The sequence below is a fragment of the Hydra vulgaris genome, chromosome 12 (genome assembly GCF_038396675.1).
Source record: "Hydra vulgaris chromosome 12, alternate assembly HydraT2T_AEP".
Classification (NCBI taxonomy): Eukaryota; Metazoa; Cnidaria; class Hydrozoa; order Anthoathecata; family Hydridae; genus Hydra; species Hydra vulgaris.
The window spans coordinates 6,865,492-6,886,941 of NC_088931.1; the positions used below are offsets into that span (position 1 = coordinate 6,865,492).

Here is a 21,450-nt window from a genome sequence, read left to right on the forward strand (position 1 = left end):
AAGGAAGGAGGCGTAAACTTCCTAGTTAAATGTTCTTCCGCGGTACCCAATTGAACCTAAAAAAACCATCAGTGAAAGGTAATCTTTTTAGATTCAATGGGGTAAGTACGTACGCTTGAATGCGGAAGAGGAAGTCTGCAAATGGCGTATATGACATGGATAGGGGGTTAGGGGGGAGGGAAAGGGATCAATTATAAAATTAAGGAGACATTAAATTAAAAAAGTATATCATAAAATGTTGGGTAGGTAGATTAAAAGCGCAGGTACTTTTAGGGAGGTGGAGGATACTCAAAAAAGCGTATATCAATGCGGTGAAGGGAAAAATGCTCAAAATAAAAGTGTACGTACTTTATGGACGACCCCTTATTATGATCATTTTTTATGAGAGTTATATTTGTTATGATCATTTTTTAATGAAGTATATATTTATTATAATGATTTTTTTTATAGAGATTTCTTTAAAAACGTTTCTCAATAGCATAACCAAACGGTCTTCTACGAATTTCTGAGTTGTTGTTTGTTTTAAACCTTGGGGCAAAGCGAAACACCGGGAAAAAGCGACCATTTAAGTATTTTAACCTTATATAGAATTTTTTGTTGTTGCGGTTTTAATAAGTCACATGTCTTTGTTTCATGTTTAAAAATAATTTCCATCATTCTTTTTTTCTTAATAAATATTTCTTTTGTAAAAGTTTTTGAAAATTGATAAAAATTGCAAAATGAAAAATTTTTTTTGGAAAAACTTTAAGTGCACGGCCATTTTTTACCACAGCAAACATAATTTTGAATTTTTAATCATTTATTTGTTGCCTTTTTTTTTCTATATCATTTTGTTTCTAAGATATTCATGAATATATTATATTCATGAATATCATGAGTATATAAGATATTATTTCATTTTTTTAAGGTGAAAAGTCAAAACTGATGTCTTTAAGATAAGCTTCGAAGAGTTTTAATGTGCAAAATAGTTCATAAGACAAACGTGTTAAAACGCCTTAACTTGAAAGAAGTTTACATGTTAATTTACTTGGCAGATTTAGAAAAGTGGTTTCTTATAAACAAGAACCAAATCTGAAAAAATATACTAAAGGTATTTTATTGAAATATTTTGAGTTACATAATATTATAAGTAGGACATAATATAAAAAAATAACTTTATGTTTTTGATTTAGCTTCTTTATATTTTTTTTTATCATCTGCTTTCATTTTTTTTTTTTTAAATAAATTTCTACTTATTCTTATTTGACACACACTTTTTTTGAAAATGATTGAAATATACCATACTTTTTTTTGGCTTGGAATCGGCATATTACACTATTCAGAAAATTTAGGAAAAAAAAGAAATAGTAAAAAAGAAGATATAACATTTAAGAAATGTTATATTTTCTTTTTTACTTTTTCTTTTTTTTTCCTAAATTTTTTAGGAAAACGTTCATAACTTGAACATTTTCCTAAAAATTCTTGAAGAAAAACCTTGTTTTACAACAGGAAGTTTTGTATTAATAAGTTATTCCATCAGTGGAGATTCCTTTCAAAATGACAGTTACCTTCTAAATTACTTTCCCCAAAATCTCACTTGACGCAGATTTTGGGGAAAGTAATTTAGATAGGTAATTGTCATTTTGAAAGGAATCTCCACTGACGGAATAACTTATTAATACAAAACTTTCTGTTGTAAAACAAGGTTTTTCTTCAAGAATTTTTAGGAAAATGTTCAAGTTATGAACGTTTTCCTAAAAAATCTCACCCTACTCCAGTTGCCCGATATATTTTACAATTTTTTATTGTATAGTTTGGAAAAATTTTCAAAGTCCAGAAGTAAATATGTATAAGTGCACCAATAATCTCCTGAAATCTTTCTAACTTATATGCTTCTCATTTAGATTTTTATTAAATTTACTTATAATATAAGTTAATTTAATAAAAATCTAAATGAGAAGTATTTCTTAAAAATAAATCAAAGAAACACATATAAATCACCTGAAAAAGTAAATAAATACACAGAATATAGTATAACTTATAGAGGACCTAAGCTATGGAACTCTTTTCTGAAAGTCAATTTAAATATGGCAAAATCATTAAATTCATTTCAGTGTCAAACAAAAACTGACGTTTTAAATCTTACGGAATAATTATTGTTTTTGTTTACAAAAAACTTTTTTAAGCATTATATCTGATTATTTAACTGTTTGTATTTTTAAATACAATATATAATCTTTATGTATAATATGTTGAATATGACATTGTATATTTAATTGAAAATTTGTAAATACGATATCATATATTTAATTGAAAATTTTTAAATATTTTCTTTAATGACTTTTTGTGACTATTAGTATTTATTCATATTATTTCTTCTTTTTAACAATTTGTATCAAAATATATATATATATATTTTAATATATATATATATATATATATATATATATATATATATATATATATATATATATATATATATATATATATATATATATATATAGATATACTTTAATATATATATACTTTTTAATATATATATAGATATACTTTAATATATATATATTTTTTAATATATATATATAGATATACTTTAATATATGTATGTTTTTTAATATATATATATATATATATATATATATATATATATATATATATATATATATATATATATATATATATATATATATATTACTTTTTATTTTTTCTGACAGATTTGTACTTTTTGATATTTTCTTTTTATTGACTATTGGCGACTATTTATATTTTTTAATGCTATATATTCTTTATTAACTATATGTATTTTTAAAAAATACATTTTCTTATTTGTTTAATTGAGGGTGCTTGTACTTTTAGTTGATGCATTCTCTTTTTTCTCTATTTTTATTCTTAAATGTTATATCTTCTTTTTTACTATTTCTTTTTTTTCCTAAATTTTCTGAATAGTGTAATATGCCGATTCCAAGCCAAGAAAAAGTATGGTATATTTCAATCATTTTCAAAAAAAGTGGATTTTCAAAAAAAGTGTGTGTGTCAGAAAGTATGGTATTATTTCAACTATTTTTCAACATGTATTTTATATGGTCTCTTCAACCAGCATTATATGATATTAATTTAATTATTATTTCTTTGTTGAAATAATAATTATAAGGTGAAATCTAAGCGTAAATGTAATCTAGCTACGCATAAAATAAAGCATATCCTATTATAATAAAACTTCCAGATTGTCCAACTTGTGCATCCCCAGAGTTTAATGTTACTACTAATCTTCTTTCAGTAGGAACACTAGGCATGAAATCAGTAAAATTTCTGTAAAACGAGATAGTAGTTGTAGAACCAATTACTGCACTTGTTTAATACAATAGTCCAGATGATTCATTATTAAATGAATTAATATTAGCACCGTTCCACGAAGAAAGATATAAGTCTTCTAAACCAGATGAGCAGTATATGCATACACTATTCGAATCAAATCCTTGAAATACTTTATAACTCTGTCCGTTATATGGTGTCCAAGGTTGTATAACAGAGTTAGTATTTACTGGAGAATTGTATGCATCATACATGCGTACTCTAGATTCCCACCAATTTCCAGATACTCCAATAACATGCATTCTAATATACTTTAGATAAACACCTTGACCAGCATTGTCTGTAGTGTCTAATAATATATTCTTTACCATAAGTTTTGTTAATAAATCTAAATATTTCTGAGTATAATTTAATAGATGACAATGATTGAGGTATTGATGTAGTTCTTGTAATATGAGGTTGTATCCAATATATAACGTTTTGTTTAGTTTTATTGTATAATTGAATTACTAGACTAGTAGTAAATGGTAAATCTATTGTAAAGTATCCTTCTAATACATTAGCTGTATGCACATTACAACCTTGTAAAGAGTTTTCATAAAATGATCCACCAAGTGGTGTAAATAAAAAATCACAGGCTGAAGGAATATTATTATCTCCAACACTATCTGTAGAAGTAGAATAATCTCTTATGCAAATTGCATGATCTGCGTATATTCTAAGAAATACATTACCTGGAACATTTTGATTAGGATCTAATCCTTCTAATGCTAACCATAGTTTTCTGAGAAAACCAGGACCAGAAGATAGTACAAAAACTGTTGTTACATCAAGACCTGTATTTGGTGGAATAGTCTGTTGTTTTAATCCAAGGCATGTTAAACTTGAGTTTGATGTTTTCCCTAATTCATTAAGATTAAGTGTTTTATCATCAACATAATTTTTTGTAGCAGCATCATGTGAGATAGTAGGTTCTGCTACATTTATTAATTTATTAGAATTCATATTAATATTACTAGTTACAATATTATATCCATCTCTCCTAATAAACAAGTTAGTAGCTTGAGATAATGTTAAACCATCTACAGCTACAGCTGAAGCAGTATCGCGTCCGAATTTATCAACAGGCATTTTATATATAAAGAAAAATATTTTTATCTATATTTTCTTTAAAAATTACCAAAGATTATTAATAATATTCTGAAAATCATCTCCTTCATCTAGTTTTTTTAAAACATATAAACACAAGTGTCCACAGAATGAGGTATTTCCAAATTGAACTCCAAAAAAATTCCAAATCACCAGTGAAATCCCCGCGTACTTGAATCTCCTGTATTTAATATTCCACATTCTTGTTTTGTGTATTTTTAGGTAATTCATCTCTTACAAATACACCTTTAAAATGTTTTATTTTTAGTTTTTTTGTTGCTTTGATCAATTGAAAATTTGTTAGTGGTTCATTTGGTAAAATTATTCCTTCAACATTGATAAGTTTAAAATTATAACAATGATAATGGAGATATTATTTTCCATTTTTACTTATGAATTGCTTTTTTTCTCAAAAAAACAATTTGACCCCCCTTGGGCTATTCTACCCCACCCCCTTGGGCTCTCTTAAGTCTCCACCCCTTGAGCTCTGGGCTCTCTGACCTCTTTGACTTATAAATTATTTTCTTTTAGTATGCAGTGTCCGTACGCTAATGTGTGTATACCATCTTCTAAAATAACTCTTTTATCATCTTCTGCGCTTAATGCTACTTTATTGATCTCTTCTGTGTAAATTTCATTTTTATAGGATTTTATGACATTCATTCTCCTAATATGCTCCATTTTATTTAATAAGCAATTTTTATAATCTTCGTGTGTTATATAATTTTTAACAACATTTTTCCTTACTCCTTTACATTTTTTCTTCTCTTCTCCGTGTACTTTGTAAGAATACAACTTTGATCTAAGTCCTACAAATTCTTCAATTTGTGCTCTTCCAGACTCATCTTTAAACATTCCTATTACTTTCTTATTAACACCAACTTTTAAGCCTACATTATTGATTGCAGGATGATTCTTATCAAATTCACTTGTATCAAATTTGCTTTCAATATCATTAGCAATATCTGCATAAACGTCTTCTGTTTTAATTTCATATGCTAAAGAATCTGTATCTGTGAATAATAGTTTTGCTCTATCATCATATTTATTCTTTATGTAATCATAATGAAATTCGTAAATTAGCGTTTTGCTAAATCATAATTTCTAATACAAACATCTCTAAAATTTTCAAATACATCAGGGAGTAAAAGCACATCTGAAACGTATAAATCATGATAATCTCTAAATGATTCGCAATTAAACTCTTTCCGTACAATTTGTGCATGAGAGTAATCATCATCACTTATTCCTTCACTGTTTAATCTTGAAAAGAATGATTCTTTTGGTTGTGATTGTGTTTCATTAAATCTATCAATAGAATCAACCCAATTATATGGGTATATACCTTTTCTTAGTAACAAATCTAATTTTTTACCTGAATATAATTTTCCTATATTTTTCACTGGTCTTTTGCTAAATTCTTTGATAAAGCATCTAAAATATCAGATATAAATTTATAACTATCTAAGAAACAAAGTTCACGTTTAAATTCAAATTTCTTACCCCCTTTATTAATAAACTCATCAACTTTAATTTCTTTAGAAAAGCTAATATACTTTTCTTCATTGTTTGGTATACAATTCAACTTTCCTCCTGATAATTTCTTTATAAATAAGTGAGAATCGTAACCAGATAAATTGTGAAATAGTACTGGAAAGAATTTTGGAATTTTATAATTTAAATTACAATTTGATGAGCAGCATCTTTATATTTTCCAGTAATATGACAGTGGTCACGTACTTTATCATTTTCAAGATCTCTCCCACAAATGTGACATGATATTGCTGCATTAAAATCATGCTTGTTTTCATCAGTTAATATCATCCTTTTTGGAAATTTAATCTTGTTACAAATTTTCTTAATACCTTTTTCTAAGCTATCAACAAAAATTTGTACAACATCATCAGTTTCATTAGTTGAAGTAAACGTGACTGGATTACTTTGATAAACACATTCGTCAAAACATTTAATATAATATCAGAATGAACTTGGAATATATTTTTGATATTGTTTAGTATAAAATTCATTTGGATTTGGTTCACAAGTGTCAATTGGTTTGATAAAACTTTATAAGTCAGCATATTCTACAAACGGAACTCTCATTGATTTATTGCGACTAGCAAATTGCATTGTCGATTTTTGTTGTGGAAGTTCAATGCATACTGAATCATGTGTTTCACAATAACGTTTATGATTAGATAATGATTCTTCAGAATTAAACTCAAGTAAACGATTCCTACAATAATACACTTTATGTTGATGTCTAGAAGATAGCAGTCTGCCTAAACTTTTTATTAAATAATAGTGATTAGTTTCACCATTTGAGATTAATAACAAATCTATTAGATGTTTACGTTCATTATTCTTTGACACATGCACTTCTTTGATATGAACTTCTGAGTTTTCATAACCAAATACATTAACACTGGTATCTCGATTATTATTCTCAAATTGTGTGATTTGATTTAATGATACTGGAAATTCTATATTATCCCAGTTTATATTTTCTGATTGATTTTTAATCTCCTTATCTACTCTTTTAGGATGATTATCTTTTGGATTTAATGCTCTTGCAACACACCACTTAAAACATTGGTTATCTTCATTTTTTATATAAATTATCGCATTTTTATTTCCTAATTTTTTATCAAGTGGAATGTATGATTTAGCTTTAATAGGATTATACTCTATAATATTTATTTCCATCATTTCAACAGAAACAAACCTACAACCCGATCCTAACTGTTGAAGAGATGATAATGATTCCAAAATGTTATGCTCAGTATTTTCATATAATTCATTCAAATCTGTAGTTTCTAATACAACTTGATTATTTGTTCTAAATACACTAGCTGTGGTTATAGTTTCTCCTGTTAGAATAGAAGTACGCTCCATCACACAAAAGAGAGGTATATAAACCTTTGAATTTCTATTTTCATTTATTATTTTAATCGCACTTTTTTTAGCAGCATATATGAATGATAAAGCATCATAACCTTCTACTCCTTTAGCTGTAAATTGCTTTGCCACATTTTAAATAGATGATTGATTTAATTTAAATTCTATTGCATTTATTTCTTTATTTTTTTTTTTATTTATTTCTTCAACTTTATTTTCAGGTTAAACTTTATTTTGAGGTTCAACTTTATTTCTAACTTCCAATTTATTGTATAAATTTTTTAATGAGTTGACTTTTTGATTGACTTTTTTTGCTGTCAATGTATTCACTGTATTTTTAATTGTATTAGGCACATATGATATAAGTCAATTTGTAGATGTATTCACTGTATTTTTAATTGTATCGGGCACACATGACATAAGCCAACCTGTTGTAGATTGCGATGGTCTTTGTTCAATCGGTGTGTTACTAACTTATGTAGATTGAGTTTGTGTGCGCTCAACTGGTGTGTGCGCTAACGCTTCTAATAATTCCCTTTTTCTCATTCTATAATAATGTTTAATTTTTCGCTATTGTGCAATTTCTTTTAGTTCTCTTACATTTTTATTTTCCATTTTTATATAACAAGATATTTTTTTAACTTTCATTTTCTTTAAATAATCAAAAGAAAAAAATATCTTGTCATTTTTTTTATTGCTATATCTTTACCATGATTTTTAAATATAACTAAATCCTCGTATTCTACAGTAATAATTAATATAATAAACATTATATATGTCTCCACCCTCTAATTCTATAAGAAGGTTCTATAACTCTCTCTATTTTAAACTCACCCTCTTTTTCAATTTTAACTGTTGTATTTGAAAAAAGTAAACAACAATTAGATAATACCATAGTTACATCGCATTCTCTTGTATTTTTGTTTTCCTTTTTTTTATATAACAAGATTTTATTTATTAAAAATATTTGCAAAGCACATGTAAATATTTTTTAAGCATATATTTATTATAAACATTCTATAAGTCTCCACCCTCTAATCCTCTCTCAAAATTTTTCAACTTTTCCATCACGTAATTCAAGATATCTCCATTCATGCTTAGTATCTTGCATATCACAATATAATGTTTTATTTATTTTAACTTCTCCAGATTCCTTAACTTTCTCCAGATTGTTTGTAAATTTGACAGTGACTGGTTTTTTCTTAATTTTTCTTAATCTTTCATATTTTGGATCTATTTCTTTTTTTTGTTTTTCACGATGTATTTTAGGTTTGATTGTTTTTTTCTCATTTGCTTCTTTCATTGGATGTATTCTAGGTCTACCAACTGGTCTTTTATCATTTACTTCTTTCGCTTCATCCATAATTGATTCTTTATCTTTCAACCCATTATCTATAGCAATCATTAGCAATGAAGCAATATTGTCAGATGTTTTTGAAATGTTATTTTCTTCTAATAGATTTTTTAAACTCTTCTTTGTGTATTTCACTCTTTTTAATATATATAAAAAAAAAAATTTAATTAATTTTCAGAAAAAATTTAATAAACAACATTCATTTTATTCCCGTCTGATTGAAATTCTATCATTCTATCAGATATTACAACTGCAATAGCTTCAGTATCTGCTAGAACAGCCGTATTAAATGTTGCTTTAATTTGTACATCTATTGTTGATGATTTTAATCTTTCTGATTGTTTACTAACATCAAAAACAAAAAGTGGGTATAAATCTTTATAGTCAGAAGGATTTATATTGCTGTGTGTGATCAATTTATTCATTCCATAAAATTTTTTATTAAACACAGCTTCATCTCTATAAGCTCTTGAAAATTGCTGATTTGGGAATGACAAATTATAATCAACAGCGGGATATCTTTCTTGATTAAACATAATGTACAAATTTTTCAAATCGCAATAAACAAATATTAAAGCATTAGCATTTTGGTCTCCATCCTTACTTGTTTGAAATGCAATAATAATATATCTTGGTTTTTCAGGAGATGTTTTTACGCTCAATCTCCAAGAAAATGTATGAGATTGTGCAACAGATATAGTATCACACTGACGCGCTCGAAAACTTACTGGAAGTGTCACTTTTGATTCAATAGATTTATAAAGAGTGATCCTTTCTACATCTGATGCTATCACATGTGGTATAAACAATGATAATTTATTAAGATTAACTTTTCCTAAGCTGCAGCAGCAAGCTTAAAAATTGCGTCATTATTACTTTTTCTTACAAGAGTTACTTTATTTTTAAACCCATAAATAACTTTGTCGTAATCATCACAGAATCCAAAAATGTGTCTTAAAAGTATGCAAAATGAAAATGTTCCTTTTGTAGTTGGTTTCTGAATTATGTATGATTGTCTTAATGCAAACCCTGAGCTACCAGCAAGTACTGCTGTTGTTGCAGTATTTTTATACCACAATTGATTTAATCCTTGCGCTAATTGAAAGTCATTTGGGTATTTAAGCATTCCTAACACTGTAGTTGATTGACCTGGGTGATAAATAGTTTCTATATCTTGGTTTAATAATTGGTATGATATTTGACTGAATAAATGCATAATACCATTATTTGTAAGCGTCACTGCATCCGTATTAGCATAGCTGTTCCATCTGCAAGTTTAACAAGTTGTCCTTCAAATAAGAGATAAGCTTCAGATGGAAGTGTGAAAAAATCTTGTTGCTCAATGTTGATTCTTATTTCTCCAGCACTATTTAGATTTGTACGAGCCACTGGCTCATATTCATGGAATTCAAATCTTTCAATTCCATTATCTACAATTGGCATTTCTGTAAAATTTAATAGGGTAGGGTGGGGTAATATGGATTGTTGGGATAATTTTAATATAATATAAGATTTTACAACTTCGTAATATAAAATTTCAATAAATAAAATAAGTAAAACAGATAGGGGCTCAAAGAAGATGAGGATGACAGTACGTTATCGCAATCTTTTCATAGAGCCCCTATAACAAGATTTCAAAAAAATATCGTAATATGTTAATGCGTAATAAAATTTCAATAAAATATCGTAATAAAACGCGTAATTCGCTAATAAAATTGATAAGCAACCAACAAAAGTAGAAATAAAACAAAAACAGATTTATGAGAAATTATTCAAAGTATGATTAACCAAAAACATTTCTTATATTTTAAAAATTTCTTTTTTTGTTAAAAACTTGAAGGAACTTAACGAATTTACCGTGCCTTTGAATCCTTTTTGAAAAGTATTCCATACTTTTGGACCTCGATATAGAATGCTGTACTCTGAATATTTGTTTATTATCCGAGGCAGTTTATATGTGTTGGACATATTCGCTCTAAGATTATAGCTATCATTTTTATTTATTTTAAACTTGTTATTAAAGCTTATAGGAGAGATATTGTGATTATAACGATACATGAAAATTAAATGCTGGTAGATATTAATTTCAAACACATTCATCATTTTCATATCTTTCATTAAGGGCTTAGCGTGTTCACGCCTATTTTTTGAGTAAATGATTCTGCAGGCATGTTTTTGTAGACTATAAATTTTTTTAATCTTTGCCGCTTGAGTACTTGCCCATGAAATGTTTGCATAGCTGATGAAGCTATGAATTAGCCCAAAGTAGATTAATTTAAGACTATTTTTATTGACGTAGGAGCGAACTCGATACATCAAACCTATTATTTTGGTGATTTTTGACTGGATATATATTATATGTGGAAGCCAGGATAATTTTTCATCAACAATGATTCCTAAGAATTTTATATTGGATTGCTTATTTACTAGTTTATCATTTAGAGATAGGTTAGGCAACTTGAGAGGAAGATTTTCTTCTTGTGTTTTTTTGTGAAATAGTATATACTTTGTTTTCTCAGCGTTAAGTGAGAGTTTGTTTGCCTTAAACCAGTTGTTTACTTTACACAGTTCAATATTCATGTCTGCATATAATTTCTTGATATCATTGTTGGTGAGAAATAAGTTTGTGTCATCTGCAAACATGACCGAGTTCATTTTTAAAGATGCATTACAAAAGTCATTTATATATATTAGAAAAAGAAGTGGACCAAGAATCGATCCTTGCGGGACTCCACATATGACATTTAATACTCCAGATTGGACATTATTTACATATTGTTTTCTGTTTGTAAGATAGCTTTTAATCCAATAATAACTTTTATTTATTATTCCGTAGTGCCTTAATTTATCTAATAGAATGCAATGGTCCACTGTATCGAATGCTTTTGATAAATCAAGAAACACTCCTAAAGTAAATTTATTATTTTCAAAACCATTAGTTATTTGATTTACTATTTCAATGATTGCATGCTCTGTAGAGAGATTTTTTTGAAAGCCAAACTGATTTGGGTAAAAAAAATTGTTTTTAATGAAGTAATCATAGGTTCTATTATAAACTACACGTTCGAAGAGTTTTGAAAATACAGAAAGTATTGATATAGGCCTGTAGTTTGTAATGTCAGAATGATCATTACATTTGTATAATGGAATTACTTTTGCCAATTTAAGTACATCCGGAAATATCCCAGAATTTAATGAGAGCTTAAGTATATGAAACAGGGGTCTATTAAGACTGTGTTTGTTTGCAATAACTATATCACTAGATATCTCATCAAATCCTGGAGCCTTTTTTTTTTTTAAGGAGGCAAAGGCTGCCTCTAATTCTTCATAGCCTAATTCATAATCAAGCATGGTAACGTTATTCGTGTTTTTAAGATAGGTTTTAAAGGATACAGATGTTGGTACAATTTTGTTTACAAGATTTGGACCAATATTTGTAAAATATTTATTGAATTCTTCTGAAATTAGTTTTTGACAAAATATATCGTTATTTTCAATAACAATTCGTTTAGGAAGAGAAGGTGAATTTAGTTTTTCTCTTCCCATTAAGAGATTAATGATGGACCATGTTTTTTTGCTATCAAATTTGCATTTGTTAATTTGATTACTGTAATATTTTTTTTTTGCATTTTTAATGAGATCTTGGTAAAAAAATTTATAATTTTTGTAATTTTTTTCATTATCATTGTTTCTATTTTTCAAAAATTTATTGTAAAGTTTTTGCTTTTTTTTTGAGCACTTTAATAACGATTTATCCATCCACGGATTAGCAATTGCTTTTGACTTAATTGTTATTATCTCTTTTGGACAGGTTTCATTAAAGTACTCCAAAAATGTACTTAAAAAGGCATTGTAAGCTTCATTAGTATCTTTACATTTATATACGTTGTTCCATGTTTCTTGTTTTAGTCTACTTGTTAATTTATTAGTGTTACTCAATTTTAAATAATAATATGGATAAATTCTTATAATAATATGGATAATAATATGGATAAATTAATAATATGGATAAATTAAATAATAATATGGATAAATTAAATAATAATATGGATAATATGGATATATTCAATAAGTATCCATGGAGTAAGTTATCTATACATAATTCTAAAACTTGAAAATTACCAACAGTTTCTACACATAATTGGCTTCTTTTTTTGCGTTAACAATGTTTATATTTGATTTACATAAAGAGTTAATATATAAAACACGTTGTTTTGAAAAAAATATAAAAAACATTATGTTTTAAAACTTTTGTCTGCAGACTTCAGTAATATTACTTATGGAAGTTTAATGATGTATATTCATTAGTTGGACCATGATGTAACAATATGTAAAATTTAATTTATAAGTTCTCTAACCCATATTGATAAATAAACAAAAATCTAAAATGGGGTAAAATGGATATACAAGTAAAATAATAGTGGGGTAAAATGGATATATATAAAATCCTACTTACGTTATAGTATTTTATTACAAAAACACAAACTACACGACATTTAAATATACATTTATGCCCACTTTTGCTTTTTAATATAGTATTATACATTTTTCAGTGACATATAATAGTTTTATATAATGCTTCTGAACTATTTACATTAAGATCATAGTTCAAATTTGTTTTCCCTGAATGGCTTGGGTAAAATTTAAACTCCCATCTAAATGTTTTATATTTTATTTTTGTATTCCTCTTTACTTTATAATTAAATTATAGACTTTATATAACTAAAGTTTGTTTTAAAACATTTTAGATAAAATAATAAAACTGAAATAAATTATTAAGTCTCGTGAATACCAACGCAAGACTATTGGTACATATGATCACAGCAAACTAATGACTGCCATACAGCTTGTTAAGGAAAGAGAGTCAGTATACAGTGTATCAAAGTCTTCTGGAATTCCTTATGGGACATTATACAGACGATCCAATGATCAAATCCAAAGGAATGACAAAAGAATCGGAAGCCGTCGTGGGTTCGTTTTGAATAATACTAAGGAAAATCTTCTAGTAGAAGCCTTAGCTTGTACTTAGCTGATAAGGGTTTTCCACAAGATAGAGAAGATATCAAACTGATGGTTAAATCCTATATAACATTTATTGGCAAAAAAACTCTATTCAAAGATGACAAGCCAGGGAAAGACTGGTGCATGTCTTTTGAAAAAAGGTGGAATGTAGTCCTTGGAAAAAGAAAACCTAAACTTTTGACAAAAGCAAGAGCTAATGATCTTTCTCTAAAAACATTGATAGATTTTTTTGAGTTATATGAGAAGATATTAAACAATAATAATTTATTTGATAGACCACATTGCATATTTAATTTAGATGAAACAGGTTTACGTACAGATCCTACAGCAGCAAAAATCTTTGTTCGTAAAACATAAAAACAGCTTATTACATTGCTCCATCATGTGGTATACTTGTATACCACATGATGGAGCAATGTAATAAGCTGTACTGTATTGTATAAATCAATGTATACTTTACTGTTTTGTAGGTCAGCATATGGACAGTGTCTACCTCCCTTTGTCGTCTACAAAGCCATCTACCTTTATGATGCATGGTGTCAAAATGGACCAGAAAATGCAATGTATGGTGTAACAAAATCCGGTTAAATCGAGGACTATATTTTTGAAAGTTCGATTGACAGGTTTATTATACATGTAAAGGATTATGAAAAGCCTGTGTTGCTGCTATGTGATGAACACAACAGCCATATAACATATTCTACTGTTAAAAAGGTTCTGGACAATCATATAATTTTACTTTGCTTACCTCCGAACACAAGTCATGCATTACAACTTCTTGATGTTGGTTTTTTTGCTCCATTGAAATCCCATTGGAAGAAAATCCTTAAAGATTGGTTAAGAGAAAGCAGACATAAAAATGTTGACAAGTCTGTATTTCCAACTTTACTAAAAGCTCTTATCAGTAAGATAGATAACAAACTCCTGAAATGTGGTTTTAATGGTAGTGGTCTTTACTCTGTTGACAAATCAAAACCTATGAAAAAGATAGTGAATATGCAACCAAAGCATGAGGAAGTAGATAAGTTTAACAAAAAAGAAAATGTTGTAAAAAACCTGCAGAGAGCAATCGATTCTGTACTTACACCTAGCCCAAGTCAACCTACACTGACAGCACTTGCAAATTCAAAAAAACGCAGAGCACGTGTCCAGGCCAAAAAGGGAGAAATTTTAACAGCACAAGATGTTGTCGCAAGGTTACAAGAAGAAGAAAAGAATAAAGCTGAAAAGAAGACTGTATCAGTAAGTAAAAGAAAACTGCTTGACATAACCAATACAGTTTGACTTTTTAAATACGTGAAAAGCAACAAGTGTGATATCAAATCAAATATAATGAGTATCCGCATTACCCCACCAGTGGGGTAATTTGGATATATGAAAGGTGTTGTTAAAAGAGGATTAGTAAGTTAGTTATTTAAAATATATTTATGTTTTACTCATTGTGATTTTATTGTATACACCCTGAATGTAAAGAAAAATAACAAAAGTTTTTATGATGGTTTTTAACTAAAAAAAAAAATTATGTTAGAAAAAAATATATCTAAAATTCTATCCGTATTACCCCTCCCCACCCTACTTTGGAAGATGTCATTTTGTTTTTTTATATACAATATAAAATTTTTTTTTCGATTGACAATTCTTAAAAAAACTAATTATATAAAAAAATTTCGAAAGTCTACGCAAGTCTACTAAGCAAGTCTATGCGTAACAAGTGAAATCTAAGCAAGTCGAAGGCCGCGTCCTTTTTTAACTAGATCTTCTATTCATATAGTATTTTCATTTGATACTTTTTTTGATGATCTTATTGTTGTGAAACTATTTTTGAAGATGCTTTATCAATTATTTGTTTTCCTTTTTTCAACTGCAGCATTTCTAGCAGCTTCTTTCGCTGGTTTTGAAAGTTCTTTTCCTGCTGATTTAGCAGCAGTTATTGCAGTTTTTCCTAAATCAGTAGCAGCCATCTTCTTCAACACAGCTGATGATACTCTTGTTACATTTGACGCTTTTATTCGTTTAAATAAATCTCTTATACTTTTGAATATACCACTTCCTCCAGTAGCATGTTTCTTTCTATATCTCTTACTATGAATAATTAGCATTTTTTATGTACAATATGTTTTTTTATATGCACTAATATATAAAATGTTTTGTATTGCTTTATACTGTGAAATATCTACTATACCTTGTCTTAATAATTCATCTCAAATTGCAACAGCTTCATTTCTTGCTCAAGTGTTACCTGCTATCCATGCAGCTATACGTAATTCAAGCATTTCAATTAACCCATCAGGGTCGCTAAGAAGAATTATAGTTTGTATTTTTGTTCCTACTCCTGTTCCTCTTGATTCACGCTTCCTATTTTCTTTATCATCTCTCCAAACGGAAGCTATTATTTCTCTGTATTTTACACTACGAGATGCCTATGGTTTGTATGGGTTTGCATCAGAAAGAATTGTATCTGTTTGTTTTAATATATGTCTATATATTTTTAAGACCATCTTCCTTATTTAAGTTCTTTTCAGGATTAAACTTTATTTTCTCAATTCCCAAAGACTAGGAGTACCATAATATGTTTCATCATCAATAATTATATTATCATCAATAATATTTATTGGCTTTTTTCCAATATAAAATATATTATATTTATTATATATATGAGAAGGCAATAGTTCTTTAGAATCAGTTATCATTATCTCTCTATTTGATTCAGGATAAGAATTTAAAAAAGTGAGTGCAAATTTATTAGCTTGATCTTGCAATTTATTTATGTTTTCCTTTATTCCATCTTGACTATCAATTAATGGCTTGTACAATTTTTTTAAGTCTAACTGTAAATTAGTTTCACCCATCTTTTCATATAAACTATTATTCGGTATTCTTTAAAAAAAAACATAACAATTTATGTTGTATTTTATGTTTTATTTTTTATGTTTTAATAAATTATTTAGATAAAGTATTTTATGCTTTTACATCTACATTTTTACTAAATCTGCTATTGAGTATATTAATTGCATCATCTCTTCCTTGTTTAACTAATGATTCTTTAGTTTTTACATCAATTAATTCTTTTGAATTTGTTCTATTTTGCTCAAGCATGGCTTTAAATTTTTCAATTTAACTAAGTAAGTTAGTTTTGAATCAGCAAGTACTTTAATCTTTTCATTCTTCACATGCGATAGCTACAGGTGCTGCAAGTATTGTTGCTATAAAGCCAATTCCAATAGTTCCAAGCGCCATAGTGCTTGCTAGTAATGAATTATCAATTGCTGAAATTATTTTTACAGCTCTATGATACTTTTTACTTAGCTTACTTACTTTTGGAATCTCACTAATTGAATTTAGGCGATATATATGTGCACTAATAATCTTATTTTCTTCATCAGGTGCACTTGGAAGATTTGGATACATTTTATTGAAAGTTTTATTATCATTCGCACTTTGTGCATTTGGTATATCAGAGTAAATATTATTACACAGCTTTTTGCAATATAACTCCATTTTAATAAGTAAAAATAATTTAAAAAATATATTTTTTAAAAAATATTTACAATAAATTCACAAAAAATCTCCTTTTTTAATCCATACATCAGAATCAGAATTATTAACAACATTTATTATAATATCATCAACAGTCTCTGATATTACAGAGTTTTGTAAACTTAACATTTTAAATTTAAGTTCTTCTTTTAATGAAACTAACGCAACACCTTCATTAACTACTACACCAAACTTAAAAAGAATATATTGATGTGAAAGAGATTTTATTTTAATGTTGTGTTGTGCAAATATTTCCTATTTTTTCTCAGTTATTATTACTGGAGGGTGCTCCAAATTTTTGTGTACCTTAGAATGAAGAAGTATTTTTAGAGGTTCATCTGGTATATATTTGTTTATAAATTTATGTATTGGCGGATTATTTCTTGGCATTTTTATTATACATATAAAAAAAATTTCGAGAAATCACAGAATCATATTCAAAAATGGAATATTAGCAATGGTGAATTTGGTCCTAATAATAAGCCTGATCCTGTTGATGTATATCCATTACCATTATGTAAGTACAATCCATCACCTACAGAACTTCCTTTACTCCATGGTCTCAATATAAACCATTTCCTGCAGCTGTCATTTTATCTTCTTTTTCATTCTTTTTTAAGTACACAACACCCCTTCCAGAAATTTTATCAACCATAGCTGATCCAGCTGCTGAACCTACTCCTGTTAATAAGGCTGTTGCAAGTGCTGGAGCAACACTTAATAATAAAATTTTCCAGCTGTACCAAGGAAAGGTAATAGTGCACCAATAAATCCTCCCTCTATTTGAGAATTGTGAGCTAGTTGTGCTTTACCTAGAGTAATTATTAAGTCTTTACCTTTTTCATATGCTCTTCTAATTCTATTCACTTGATAATCTGTTACAGCTAATACATGCTCACCATTTAGATCTGAATGTGATAACTTAATACGAGCTCCATAACCATCTTTATTTGCTTTTTTAAGTTTTTCTAATTGTCCTTGCGAAACATTTATTTTAATATTAGTATATTTACTCATTTTTATATATAATATAAAATAATTAAAAAAAAATTATTTTACGATTTCTTTTAACAATATTTATTATCTTACTTCTTTTATATGAAATGTAATAGTTCTTCTTCTTCTCGTAAAGTTACTTCTTCTTTTCGTAAAGTTACTTCTTCTCGTAAAGTTACTTCTTCTTCTTCTCGTAAATTCAAAAGATTTCCATTTTGATCAAACAATTTATTTTCCATTTTTGATATTGTTTTTAGTGTTACTGGTAAATAAACTAAGTTATATGGCTCTAGAGCAATTTTATAACCAGAACCTACAGTTGGAAAAAATGTTCCTCTATTTATATACGATGATCCTATTATATCACATGCTACTCGTATACTATTAACATTTAATATATTTACTATATTAGTTGATATATTGTAGCCTGCTGAATATATTCCACTGTCAAAACCAAAAACAGTTCTAATTGAATTTGAAGTTGTAAAATCAACATTATAACCAGCTGCAATAGTTAAAGCTGATCTTAATGTATTATTATTTCCTTCAATTGTAATATTTGCAACTCCTGAACTTGCATCACCGTTTCCTGTCATAATCAATTGGATATATTTATTTAAATCATTGATTTCATAACATCCATCTGGAATGTTTATATCTTTCCAAGTTGATCCATTATTTGCGCTATATCTAAAATTGTTGTTTAAAGAATTATTATTAGGAAAACTGTATTATGTCTCTAAACTAACTAGAGCCATTTCATATTCTCTGTCATCTCTAAGTGTAATAATAGGGGCAAACTTAGTTTTTAAGTTATTGGTATTTCCGCTCACTGATAAATAATATGCCATTTTTCTATTTTTTTATAAAGAAGATAATATTTTTTTTTAAAAATTAAAAACAATTTAATCCACTTCTATATTTTCAATAATTTCTTTTAGAAGATAGGTCTATAATAACAAATCCATGAGGCTTTCCAACAAAAACTTTTAAACTCATCTTTTGACATATTACTTGAAACATGATCATTATAAATGTGATTTAAATTTGTATATTGTGGAAATAAACAAATAAAATTTGTATTTTCTCGTATAGTTTACCTAGGTAACATAAAATAATTTTGTGCAAGATAGAAACAATCTACATTACTATGTCTTCCTCTTATATAATATTTTTCACACTTATTTTGCTTTGTTAATTGTATATCATCAAATATCATCAAATTATTCTTATGAATATCGAGATCTTCAGGATCAGGTACATCTTCTGCTGTTTCAAAAAACTTGCACTCCATATCCGTTTTCTCATTTAAATTTTTTGAAATATCTTTAATTATAAGCTCAGGGTTTGCGTTTAGTTTTTCTAGTTTTTGTCTTGTAACTTAAATAGATCAAGAATAATTTCTTTTAGTAATTTTTTTTCAAAAGATTGTTTTAATATTTTGTATTCTGGTTGAAAAAGAGATTTTCCAAAAACTTGTAAATTATTATAGTCTAACCAACTAGGTCTCAAAAGTAAATTCAATAATAAAGTAGTTTTTCCATAACACGACTTTCCAACGATAATTCCTCTTATACTCTTAGGAAACAACTTATTATTATTTATCTTATTGTTATTCGCATTCCATGACAAATCTATAATATCCATTTTTATATATTTGATATTTTTTTATAAAAAAATATGTTTTATTTTCTATGTATACAAATGTATTGCCTCAAATATAAAACCAAAACAGCTACAGTACACTTACACACATAATATTGTTACACACTTACACACATAATGTTGTTACACACTTACACACTTAGATAATGTTGTTAGTAAAAACTATAAAAATATACAACTTGGAAATTGCGTTGTTTGCGGAAAAATTAAAACTAAACTCGTATCAGCAGAAGAAGGAGATGATTTAGTTGGTTCAATTAATTCAGCAACAAGTAAAATAAAACTACCATGGTCACAGTTCCCCGGTGAAATGCATTTACCTGGTATGAACTTTGCAGCTCCTAGTACTAATTTAGATGAAATATTAACTTCTACTGACGCATATAAAGAATGGAGTAAACCTGTAGATAGAGTTGATAATGCAGCTTACCATCACGATCTTGCTTATATTGCCTAAATACTTAGATGATACTACAAAAAGAAATTTAGCTGATAAAATTATGATCAAAGAAATGGATGCTATAAAAAATCCTACAATACGTGAAAGAATTGAACGAGGTATTATAAAACCTATTATATCATCTAAAGCAAAGTTTGGATTAGGTTCTTTGAACCCATTTGAATTAGATGTTGAAAAAAACCACCAACGATCAGTAAAAAAGACAAAGATAAAGAATTAAAATGGACTGACAAACTTGCAAACGAACTTCATAGACCATTTCAGAAAAAGAAAAGTTATTGTAAATGGAATCGATGAAATATGGGCTGCTGATTTAGTTGACATGAAATCTTTTTCCAAATTCACTGATGATATAAAATACTTATTAATGGTGATAGATGTTTTTTCGAAGCATATATAGATTGTTCCATTAAAAAGTAAAACTAGAGTTGATGTTGCTAATGCTTTAAATAAAATTTTTAAAGAAAGAAAGTGTAAAAAAATATGGGTAGATAAAGGCTTAGAATTTTATAATAAGCATATTAAAGCGCTGGATGTTGAGTTATATTTATCTGAAAATGAAGAAAAAAGTTGTGTAGTTGACCATTGGATTAGAACAAAGAAAGATAAAATTTTTAAGTACTTTTCAACTAATTCGACCAGAAAATATATAGACGTTTTAGATTAAATGGTAAATAAATACAACAACACAAAACATTCCTCATTTAAAATGACACCAGTTGAAGCTAGCAATAAAAAGAATGAAAATATTATTTGCTTAAATCTAAATGGAAATTCACGATCAGAGCCTGTTAAACCAAAGTTTTCAATTGGTGATAGAGTTAGAATAACTAAAAAGAAGGAAACGTTTGAAAAAGGATACACACCGAGATGGACTGAGGAGGTTTTTACAGTGTCACAGACTCAGTTCACAGATCCACTAACGTATAAAATAACTGACGATAATAGTGAAAAAATACATGGTACATTTTATAAACAAGAAATGCAAAAAACTGATCAAAACATATTTAGGATTGAAAAAGTTATTCGTAAACTCAAAAATAAATCATTAGTAAAGTGGTATATCCCATACCACTTT

General features: G+C 27.4%; 2 protein-coding genes across 2 annotated transcripts; both read right to left on the reverse strand.

Annotated features, from left to right (window-relative positions):
- Positions 1-4,950: 4,950 nt before the first annotated feature.
- LOC136087916 (uncharacterized) lies at positions 4,951-7,335 on the reverse strand. Its single transcript, XM_065811543.1, has 5 exons — positions 6,533-7,335; positions 6,127-6,379; positions 5,944-6,043; positions 5,552-5,860; positions 4,951-5,453 (listed from the first exon to the last, which is right to left on the reverse strand). Exons 1-5 carry the CDS (start codon positions 7,333-7,335, stop codon positions 4,951-4,953), a joined length of 1,968 nt encoding a protein of 655 aa, XP_065667615.1.
- Positions 7,336-8,877: 1,542 nt separating this feature from the next.
- Positions 8,878-9,908, reverse strand: LOC136087917 (uncharacterized). The gene is made up of 2 exons (XM_065811544.1): positions 9,569-9,908; positions 8,878-9,479 (listed from the first exon to the last, which is right to left on the reverse strand). The coding sequence occupies exons 1-2, from the start codon at positions 9,906-9,908 to the stop codon at positions 8,878-8,880; spliced, it is 942 nt and encodes a 313-aa protein (XP_065667616.1).
- Between the last annotated feature and the right edge of the window lie 11,542 nt (positions 9,909-21,450).

What these genes read in the sequence shown, in the direction of transcription:
- LOC136087916 (XM_065811543.1), bottom strand. Translation starts at nt 7,335, where the DNA reads ATGGAGCGTACTTCTATTCTAACAGGAGAAACTATAACCACAGCTAGT. An exon ending in AATAAATCAATGAGAGTTCC is followed by an intron (nt 6,380 to 6,532) that starts GTTTGTAGAATA and finishes TGTTTATCAAAG; the next exon opens with TAATCCAGTCACGTTTACTT. An exon ending in AAGATGCTGCTCATCAAATT is followed by an intron (nt 6,044 to 6,126) that starts GTAATTTAAATT and finishes TTATTTATAAAG; the next exon opens with AAATTATCAGGAGGAAAGTT.
- LOC136087917 (XM_065811544.1), bottom strand. Translation starts at nt 9,908, where the DNA reads ATGCATTTATTCAGTCAAATATCATACCAATTATTAAACCAAGATATA. An exon ending in AGTAACTCTTGTAAGAAAAA is followed by an intron (nt 9,480 to 9,568) that starts GTAATAATGACG and finishes CACATGTGATAG; the next exon opens with CATCAGATGTAGAAAGGATC.